General features: G+C 34.2%; 1 protein-coding gene across 1 annotated transcript; it reads left to right on the forward strand.

Annotated features, from left to right (window-relative positions):
* Nucleotides 1-2,039: 2,039 nt before the first annotated feature.
* On the forward strand, nt 2,040-4,180 carry LOC120255365. The gene is made up of 2 exons (XM_039263201.1): nt 2,040-3,996; nt 4,125-4,180. Exons 1-2 carry the CDS (start codon nt 2,040-2,042, stop codon nt 4,178-4,180), a joined length of 2,013 nt encoding a protein of 670 aa, XP_039119135.1.
* The last annotated feature ends 7,438 nt before the right edge of the window (nt 4,181-11,618 follow it).

Raw genomic sequence — 11,618 nt, forward strand, 5'->3', positions numbered from 1 at the left:
GGCATATTCTTTCTGGGTTTTAAATAATTTTTGCTTGGAAAAAGATTTACATTAGCGGCGTTTATTTCTAAAAGCGCCGGTAATATAGAGGCGTTTATTGAAATACACGCCGCCAAATTAATTCAGGAAATTAGAGGAATTAAAGTTCAAAAATTTAATTTTTATTAGCGGCGTTTATATTAAAAAGCGCCAGCATGTTTGCTTACTTGGCGGCGTTAAATGAAAAACGCCGGTAAGATAATTTATGGCCTTGGAGAATTTAACATGTGGAAAATATATATTTAATTTAGCGGCGATTATTTTAATAAACGCCGGGATAGTTATTGAAACGGCAGCGTTTATGGAATAAATGCCGGGAAAGTAATTGGCGGGATTGGGGTTAAAATTATCCGCAAAAATAAAATTTAGATAACGGCGTTTAGATTAATAAACACCGGTAAAGTTTAATGAAAACATTAAACCGTTTTCTTTCTATTTCTCTGCCCCCTTTTCTTCTTTATTTCTCTCCACACCGCGCGTTGTTCTCCTCTCGCCCTGTCTTCTTTTAGTTCTTGAGCACAATTGAAGCTGTCGACTTCCCGGTATATTATTTGATTATGGATTTCATGTGGTTGATTGGGTTTTTGTTTGGGAAGAATTAATTGAGCTATCTTGTTAGGGTTTTGAAGAAGGCCGCCGCCGCCGCCGCCGCGAGTACCGTCGGAGCTACCGAAAATCGCTGAACGCTGATGAGCTTCGTCTTCATTGGAATCACGGCATAACCTTCGATTGTGTAAGTTGTGAGCATTATTCCCTCTCCTTGCAACTATTTCTTCACTGCAATGCTTGAAGGCTTTGATCGTTTTGGATGATTTTTCTTTGTTAATGCGGAAATCTAATGAGAATATTAAGATATACTCTAAAAGGAAGTCTTTTTTGCATTTGATGCCTCTTCCTCAACTCGAACAACTGTTTTTTTTTTCTTTTTTATTATCGTCTTCTGTGGTTCTTGGGAATTATCGGATGTATGGATGAATCTCGATGCTCTTCTTTGGAGCGAGGATTGGAGACCCGATGTAAGAATCGAGGGTGAAAGCAGTTCACCCGAGCTTTTGAGAGAGTGGTCGGGATTGCCGGGGTATTGCATGTATGGGTTCTTTGTTTTGTTTTTTTAATTTTGTGAACATTCAGGTTTGAATGATGGTTCTTGATTTTGTTTCTCAGATATTTCATGTGGTTTGAATCTTTATTCACATATCAACATCTCTTTAATGCTGTATCTTGAACTCTTTCTTCTTGATGTGGCGAATTTTATAGGGAATCAATAGGAGAGAGATAGTTCCAATCTTTTTTTTTTTAACATTAAGAACAGGAATCTCTTTTTTAAGTCATTATTCACATATCAGCATCTCTGGTTTGTTGTATATTGAGTCCTTTGTCATTGATGTGCCAAATCATGTAGAGAATCAACACAAGAGAGACCTGTCCAATCCTTATTTTAGTATCAAAAATAGAATCATGAATTGAGATAAGATTGTTTGGTTTTCTATAGAAAGTAATTGTCTATAATATTTATAGAATTCTAAGCCGTCTATATTATCTATGCACTACATGCTAAGTCTTTTATTCATTTGTTTGGTTTTCTATAGAAAGTAGTAGCATTGATCAACGGTGCACTGTTGATCAAGTGATGTTGGTTGTGAAACAGTGCACTTGTTAAATAAAAGAAAAAAAGAAAAACCTTGTCTCTTAAAACTTATAAAGTATTTATTTATCATGGTGCTTTGAAGCAGTGGAACTTATCAAAATGTATACGGAGATCATCTTAAAGCCTAATTTTTTTTGTTTTGTTTTATGTGCGTATCATTGTGTGCTTATGTATATATATGTTTTCCATAGTTTCACCTTGATTTATAAGACCTAATTTGTTTACATCGATTAAAAAATAGCTACAAAGTAAAAATTCTATAGTTTCATCTTGATGTATATCTTAATGTGTTAAGGCGAAATATGCTTTAATTTAGAATATTGTGAATAATGTTTTAATATATTAAGCAGAAATGGATAAGAGTTGGATGCGTAAGTCACGATTGAGTCAAGAATACGAAGATGGAGTTGAACAATTCCTCAATTTTGCATTTGCCAACTCAAATGAAGATGATAGGATCATTTGCCCTTGCATAAAGTGTGTTAATATCCATTGGCAAACACGTGAAACAGTGCTTGAACATTTAGTTTGTGATGGCATTATACAAGGTTACACATGTTGGTTTTTTCATGGAGAGCATGTACCGTCACCTATCCATGAGCCAACAAACACATTTGCAGCTCCATCAAGCTCAAATCCTCACTTCCAAACTTCTCGTACAAGACCAGATAGTTTGGAAGAATTATTGTGGGATGCTTTCAACATCCATCAAGTTGACAACGAGGGCCTACCATCTACTGCCGATGAATTCAATGTTGAGATGAATGATGGATGTGAAGCTACTATAGAAGTTGATGAACAGCCTTCTAAAAAAGCGGCAAAGTTTTACAAGTTGCTTGAAGATATGAACGACAAACTTTATGAGGGGTCGCAGCATTCTAGATTGTATTTTTGCATTCGACTTTTCCATCTGAAATGCATGTGCGGGATGACTGCTAAAGGCCTTGACCACTTAATTGAATTTTTAAAAGAATTTTTTCCCTCGGCCTCAATTCCTGAAAGTAGTCGTGAGTCGAAGAAAGTTATTAAAGATTTGGGTCTTGGGTATGAAAAAATTCATAGTTGTCCAAATGACTGCATGCTATATTGGGAGCATAATGAAGGTCGGCAATCTTGTCATATTTGTGGTCGTTCTCGCTGGGTGTCCACTGATTCTGGTGAACGTTTGAATGATGACAATGAAGTGGTTCACAAGAGACCTGTGAAGGTTTTACGGTGTTTTCCATTAATACCACGACTGCAGAGACTTTTCATGTCGACTAAGACTTCTGCTGATATGATATGGCATGCTAATGGTCGGACAAATGATGAGCTGTTACGACACCCTGCTGATGCTGAGGCATGGAAATCATTTGATGCAAGATATCCTGACTTTGCTTCTGATCCTAGAAATGTTAGGCTTGGTCTTTCTTCAGATGGGTTTAATCCATTCAAATTATTAAGTACTTCTTACAGCACTTGGCCAGTGGTGTTGATTCCTTATAACTTGCCACCGTGGATTGGGATGAAACAAACTTCTTTTCTTTTGTCAATGATTATTCCTGGAGACAAAGGTCCTGGAAACGATATTGACATCTACTTACAACCTCTTATTAAAGAGTTAAAGCAGTTATGGGTTGGTGTAGAGACGTACGATGCATCTGTAAGGAGAAATTTCAATATGCGGGCTGCCTTGTTATGGACTATTAATGATTTCTCTGCTTACGCAAATTTATCAGGTTGGAGCACTAAAGGGAAATATGCTTGTCCTTGTTGTGCTGCGGAAACTTCTTCACAATGGTTAACTAATGGCCAGAAGTTTTGTTATATGGCACATCGGCGGTGGCTAGAACATAATCATCCATACAGATCTCAGAAACATCTGTTTGACAGTAATATAGAGATGCGTGGAGCTCCTTCAGTTACTACTGGATATGATATTTTATTAATGTTGAAAGAGTTGCAATTTTCTTATGGAAAGCATGGCAAAAGCAAACTAAAAAAATCAAACAACAATAACAAAGCGAAGAAAAGACCACGGCAAGTATCCGATATTGACTTGGAAACTGATGATGACGAAGTTCAGGAAGAGGAATCAACTGAAGCAGCTTTGTGGAAGAAGAGAAGCATATTTTTTGATTTACCATATTGGCAGCACAACCTACTTCGCCATAACTTGGATGTGATGCACATTGAGAAGAATGTTTGTGAAAATATTGTTGGAACACTTCTTAATATTGATGGGAAATCAAAAGATAATCTAAAATGCAGACTTGATTTGGTTGACATGGGAATTCGTCGAGAGCTTCATCCTCAATATCTTCCCAATGGCAAAACAAGACTACCACCCGCTTCTTTCTCCATGACAAAAAAAGAAAAAAACCTATTTTGTCAAGTCTTGAAGACTATAAAGGTCCCAGATGCTTACTCTTCGAATATATCAAAATGTGTAAATCAGAAGGAGCGAAAACTTCAGTCTTTAAAATCATACGATTATCACATATTGTTGCATGATTTGCTTCCAATTGCTTTGAGGTCATCCATGTCAAAGCAAGTGACTCACGCCATTTCAGAGCTTTGTAACATATTCAAAATTATTTGTGATAAAGTTCTTAAGGTGGAAGAACTTGACAACCTTCAATATCGAGCAGCAATAGCTTTGTGTCACTTAGAAAAGATTTTCCCACCTGCATTCTTCACTATAATGGTGCACTTGGTTGTCCATCTACCAATGGAGGCCAAAATCGGTGGACCTGTGTACTATCGATGGATGTATCCAATCGAGAGGTATTATTTTGCTAAAACATCAATTTATTATAATTTCTTGTCAATCAAACTTCGATATGTTAACAATCGCAGCAATTCTGTTGTAGGTTTTTGCTCAAGTTAAAATCTTATGTGCGGAATAAACGATACCCTGAAGGATCTATTGCTGAAGGATTTTTAGCAGAAGAATGTGTCACTTTTTGTTCTAGGTATTTGGTTGATGTTGAAACGATATTTGATAGACCTGGGAGAAATTTAGAACAAGTGCAACATGAGCTACTTACAAAGTCGTATTTATTTGAAAGTGGTGGAGAACCAATAGGGAAAGTTGAAGTAGCACAATTAGATGATAGATCATTGGTGCAAGCACATCGTTATGTGTTATTTCATTATAAAGCTATTGAATCACTCCAAATGTAAGTTAAACGATTCACATTTCTTATTTGGTGTGTTAGAAGTTTTTAACATTTTTCATCATTACTTGTAGTGAGTATAGAAATATCTTGAAAGATCAAACAAGAGGTCGACGTTCAAGTGCTCGTGATCTCGATAGGAAATTTACCGAAACTTTTCATGAATGGTTGGAAGAAACGGTAAGCATCTAGAAAATCTTATAACTTGAACAATTCTCTATTAGTATTTTTATAATTGGATTCATGTAACTTTTATAGGTTTCTCATGGAAAAAATGCGTCAGAAGAAATTAAATTTCTTGCACAAGGTCCAAATAGGATTGTTAAGAGATATAAAGGACTCGTCATTAATGGATTTCGCTTCCATACTAAAGCTCGAGAAAGATTTAGGCGAACCCAAAATTCTGGATGTCTTGTTACTTCTTCAACAATGAGCTATGCCAGTGCTAGGGATGCTAATCCATTGGAAGGAAATGTTGACTACTATGGGGTGCTAAATGATATAATTGAGTTAGACTACTTTAACAAGTTCAAGGTTGTGTTATTTCGTTGTGATTGGGCTGATGTGAATAATAGTAGGGGGCTCAAGAAAGATAGATATGGATTTACAATGGTAAATTTCTCCTGCATGATTCACACTGGTAAACATATCCTCGATGAGCCTTATGTGTTTTCATCACAAGTGAAGCAAGTTTTTTATTCTGAAGATCCCAAAAAACCAGGTTGGTTTGCTGTGATACGTAATCAACCAAGAGAAGTGTATGACATGGGTGATGAAACAACAAATGATGGACCTCGGACTGAATGTTTCCCTTCTTCTCATGAGAGTATCTTCAATGATAATGTTGATGGTCAATGGGCACGTGATGATGTTGACGAGGACATTTACGACTTTTGACAGTTAGCAATGTCTTATACCAATCGTAATGACTTTACTTGATTTTTAAGGTAAGCCATATCTTGTTTGTAATGTATTTTTCATAATTGACTTGGTCACATCTTTGTACTGTCATCTGTTAATGTTCAATCCCATGGTTCTGCCAATTAAGTAGTTCATTTGTTTGTAATGTCTTTTTCATCTTTGCATATATATGATATATATTGTTGTTATTGTAGTTTACTTGTTATGTGCATATATATAATTATACAAACAATGTTTTACAAATACAGGTTGAATTTGGAAACTACGATATCTTCTATAAGATGGGCGTTTAGCTATCTACAAATCAGGTACCAATAAAAGTCTTCCTATAAGTATCATTAGTTCATAAACAAAGAAATAAATGTTATCAAACATATTCTTCTGTTTATCTTGTCTGATAAATATGCAGATAGTAAAGCTAACACAAGAAACAAATAGGATTCTTCCATTCACAACACTGCTGTCACTGTGCCACGCACATTAATTCTTCCTGAGCAGGTAAATGTTATAATTTTAAAGCTAACACAAGAAATATGCAGATAGTAAAGCTAACACAAGAAACAAATAGGATTGACATTGGTGAATTCAGGAAATATTAACAACATGAACACCATTTTTTTTTTCATCATTAGACACATGCTTTGTTTTCTAGATAGAACCAAACATAAGAATACCAAATTCTCTTCGTTGTCGTCCTTTTGTCTTTTCATCCAATTCCATCCTGCAATGAAAACTAAATTGAATGCTCTTATTTTCAATCAAGAAGCTGTTTCAATATTTATTTCTGGATTGCTTGTTTGCTGTCTATCAATGACTAGGTATAATTGGAAGTTTGAAATATGGGCATCAATTTTTTATTTATGAGGTCTGTACAACAAACTACTCAGGCATTGATGAGAACATCAAAGTAAAATTAGGGTTATTTTTTTCCCATTTTCTTTTCTGGTAGGATCAATTTTTTGATTTCCTTATCATCATCAATATTCAGTATTATATTGTCCTGTTTGACCTGAAATAGTATCAGTAAAGGTCCCCAGCTCCTTCACAACCACTTTAATGGTATTATTTTTCTCCCATAAAAGCATTTAGAGAGTGGTTTGACAAAAAATTCTTCCTTTATCCTGATTTTCAACTATCTGTTCATAATTGTTTTGTTAATATTGATATCATGATTTGAATTTTTATTTTAGTGATGTTTTGTAAAAATGTTTTTCTGAGACATGCAGTGTACAACTCTCATCCCAATTATTTATAGTTGGATATCAATGAAGGTTTCGTTTTGCAAAGTTTTCTCAAAGTGTTTTATAAAATATGAGCCAATGTAACAAACTGAGATCTCAGTCTCTCATTTTCCCAGCAGATCCATAAAGTTTTAAGAATTTTGGGAGCTTCAATCCATTTACATTTAGTGAAAATTGTTTTAAGTGCTTTTTATCAGAATTTTGGGAGCTTCAATCCATTTCTTTTTACTGAAAACTGTTTTATGTGCTTTCTATAATATATGGTGCATGCTTTATGCTTGGTCACTTAATTAACTATGCTTCTCAATATAAATCCTACCTAGCAGAGATGCATTATAGAGTCCAGCCTATGATCTAGTTTTTGACCAGCTTCAGGTGACTTCATTGCAAGTTCAAAAACATTTATCTGTTGTTGCAATGTCTTAAATAACACCTTTCGTTTTATTTCCTCGTCTTCTTAATTTATGCACCAAAATCTTTAATGTTATCATGTGTCCGCAGTGTATCTTTTTCTCTAGATGAATGCAAACTATAATTGATTTTGGTTATGTCAGCAACAAAAAGTGGTATCAAATCTACTTTTGGGGGAGCCAACCTTTTCTCTGTTTGTATTCTCTCTTAGGTTGAATTGTTTAATTGATAGAAAACTATTAAGAATGTAGACATTATATAGTAATGACTATATAATTTTTTTAGAGAAGTTCTGTTGAACTTGAGTTAGGTTTATCAAATCTGAATTTTCTAACTATGTTTGCTCTGGTATAGGTCATCAATAATATTCCCAAAACCTGGTATATTTGAACACATAAAACTCCAACACCTGGTCTATTTGAACACATAAAACCATAATTCAACCATACACTCCCAATAGAAAATTTGAAAGAAGCAACATTAAGTGAAATATGGTTTATTTCCTTCTGTACATATCACATAATCAGGTTTTTCAGGCCATAGCTACAACATTTCCTGCATTTGAGTCTATATTCCCATTTCCCGGGAAGCTGGGGAAAATACCACCACACCACCAAAAAGAAAGAATCAGGCCATAAAAATGGTGCGTGTAGATTTATTCCATATCGACGACAATTACACCCCCCACTCTCACCTAGAATTAAATTTGGATAAGATTATTGGAAGACATTCATAGGGAAATTAACCTTAGAGATGTAATATAAAAACACTGATCTAAGTGAAGCAAAGTCAGGATTCTGGTTAAGCTAAGTGGATTGCATGCAAGCTATTGTCTTAAACAACAACATCATATCTGACAGCTTTCTTATTATAAGAGTCAAAATTTTAAACATATGGACACATAAATCAGACAAAGGTTAACTAGGAAGGAATTTGCTTGATTTTACTCCAAAAAACATTAGATGCATTTTGAAGACATGAAATCAACATAAGGATATAAAGGATTTATCAGTTTCTATAGCAAAGAATAAAAAATTAGACTGAGTTTTGATCAAACCAGTTGAAATAGATATTCGAAGTATTCATCATATTTTCGATTGTCAGCATCAAGGAATGCAAAATCATAACTGGAAAAAAAAAAGGTATGATTATGAAATTAAGCTAGCAGATAATAATTTAAACCAGACCTACCAAATCATGTAGTCAAGAAGCATAATTAGTTGCATAGATATAACTCGCAAAACTGTATCATTTTACACTGTGACAGTGGCAGGTTTGTTTAATCAAGTATACAACATCAAAATAAATTTACAAGAAGGAATAATCTATGCAAAAGGAAGATAAGGAAATAAAAAGAGACATACTACAAAGAGTGAAGTGACAGGTGTCTCAATTCAATATTAACCATTATATTTCTGAGATGACATATTTAAAGAAATATCATGTTCTTGTAATTCACCTTTTAAACTCAAGAAATGGACAAAGGAAACAAGGTATCAGTTACAAAATATGTCTTATAGGAAAGTAGATAGGAGAAATTAACCACACATGAATCGTCTGCACTATAATGCTGGTGTTCATCAAAAATAGCAAGATAGTTTGTTATAATTCAGTAAAATGATCATCTAAATCATAAAATAGGATGTGATAAAGGATTGTATTCCCTGCATCCTAGAGTAAATAGGCTACCAAAAATGACATTGTTTAGATTTCAGAACATAATTAATTACATGTGATGCCTGCATGACTTGGGCTGAAATATATTGCGAAGCAACGAGTAACACAGGTAGAACATATGCTAGAGTGTCTGACCATGGCAAAGGTGGATGACCATCCTGCAAAAGGATTGAAGTAGAGATTGCAATTAATTCCACTAACTCTAAATAATAACTCCATCAAACAATAGAGAGGAGAAAATCACAATCCTTTGCTATAATAAGAAAATAATAACAATAGTAATAATAATAATGTTCTTCAAACAGTATTGACATCAATGAAGGTTTTACACAATAAATAAGGAGTTTTCAATTTTTTATGACATATGCACTCATCACTAAATCCTCATTTCTTGAGTAAGAGAACTTAAGCCAACTAACTAGCAGATACTTTAACAAACTTGTATTTATCCATGCAACTATTGCATTCTACTTAATTATCAAAAATAAATTGATATCAGTTACATATCATACGTTCCTTTAATACGTTCTTCCAAAATACATGTACTTGTTGTGAATTTTGTAACATGTTTTTGTTTATATGATGTAGATAAGAGAAAAGATGCCGAAATTAAAATTGAAGTGTATGAAAATGGTCGTGTCAGAACCAAGGCCAAATAATGCTCCAAATAATAGTACTGGGTGTGACGATGGTGTGGGTGCTAGAATGAGCAACACCAACTCCAATTCATCATGCTCTATTGGTTCTACTAGATCTGCTCCATCACTTCATGTTGCTCCTCATTCGTCGATCCCATCATCTTCAGCTGATTCAAATCAGAATGAACAAGTGCCAAACCAAAATAATAGTACCAAATTAGAGAACGTTCCCGCAGTTACTGAAGCAGAAAATTTAAATGCAGGTTCGTTTCATATCTTCAAACTTAAACATAATTTATTATATTTTCCTTAATGTTCTTATTTTCTACTAATATGTAGTTGATAGAAATGGACAACAAAAGAAAAGAGGCCGAACTACTTTGAAAGACTTGTGGTCATTACCACCAGAAGAGAGGATTGTGGTGAGTGCAAATCATTTGGGACAACCAATTGGGCCGGAAGCACAACTACTGGCTGGATTTCTCGGCATGCTTGCTCGAACCAGTCAACAAATTGGTATCCATTATGAGAGTTGGCATAAAGTGTCAAAAACATTGAAGGATGAATTGATCAAATTTATTGAGGTAAACCCACATAATTGAATTGCTCAAATGTTATTTCTATAAATATACAAACATCAAGTTACATTAATAAACAAAATTGTTTCTAATGTCTTCAACTAGTTACGATTTGCACTTGAGATTTCCAAAGAGTATGTGCTCAAGTCACTGGGGAAGAAATGGAGAGATAACAAGCATGATTTGAAAAAGCGTCATTTCAAACGAGAAGATGGTTTGCAAGTGAACAAAGATAAACATCCAAATGCAACCATTAGATGGCAATGGGAACAATTAGTCGATTATTGGTATTCAAATAAAGGAGAGGTATGAATATGTATTTTACTTATTTTACTAAAATTGTCATATCTTCCTTATTTCTAAGTTACTATACATGTCATTGTGTAGGATTCAAAAAGACTTGGGGTTGATAGCAGAAAACAACAAAAAAATATACTCATACCTCTGGTTCAAAGAGCTTTGCTAGAAAGGAAAAGGAAATGGTAGGCAAATATATATTAAGAATTAAATTGTAGGTGTGAATTAAAAATGTTTTTTTTTTTACTTTTCGTTTGTATTTTAATGATGTCTTCAAGTTTATCTCTTGATGTTTGTGATTCAAACAATTTTTTGTTTAAACACTTGTAGGAGGTTCACAATGGAAGAAAAGTAGGACGGCTCGAATTTTTTAAAGCAACTCACACCAAAAAGGATGGTTCTCACATGAATGTGGAAACTGAACAAATTATGGTAATAATTATGTCTTAAATATTCCTTATTTTGTAATTTGGTGCGAAATATATGACTACTTTAAAATATTTTTTTTCATTATATACAGGTTAAAGCAAATGAGAAGTTAGCTGAATGTGAAACAGTAGATGAGGATATGCAGATTGTTGAAACTGAAATTCTGACACAAGTTATTGGAAAAGAACGATGTGGGCGAGTAAGAGGGCTTGGATTGGGTCCAACACTCAAAACTTATTATGGGGGTACGACTAGCGTAACTTCTCACGCCTCAAGCACCCAATCAAGTGAGTTTGTTGAGCGGTTTAATCAAATGGAACAACAAATGCAACAATTGAAAGAGGAGCGAGAGCAAGAACGTGCACAACGTGAGGAAGAACGTGCACAAGAATGTGCTCGATATAATGCTCTTCTTGGGTTTTTACAAACTCGATTTCCTGGAGTTGACACAGCTGGCTCAATTTCTCAGTCACAGGTATTTCGAAAGTGGCAATGTTACTATGTTTGTATCTATTTGTTATAATTTTAAAAACATTGTGGAATTTTTTCTTACAAATTTTTTTTTTAAATTGCAGAATCAG

The sequence above is a fragment of the Dioscorea cayenensis genome, unplaced genomic scaffold (assembly GCF_009730915.1).
Source record: "Dioscorea cayenensis subsp. rotundata cultivar TDr96_F1 unplaced genomic scaffold, TDr96_F1_v2_PseudoChromosome.rev07_lg8_w22 25.fasta BLBR01000974.1, whole genome shotgun sequence".
Classification (NCBI taxonomy): domain Eukaryota; kingdom Viridiplantae; phylum Streptophyta; class Magnoliopsida; order Dioscoreales; family Dioscoreaceae; genus Dioscorea; species Dioscorea cayenensis.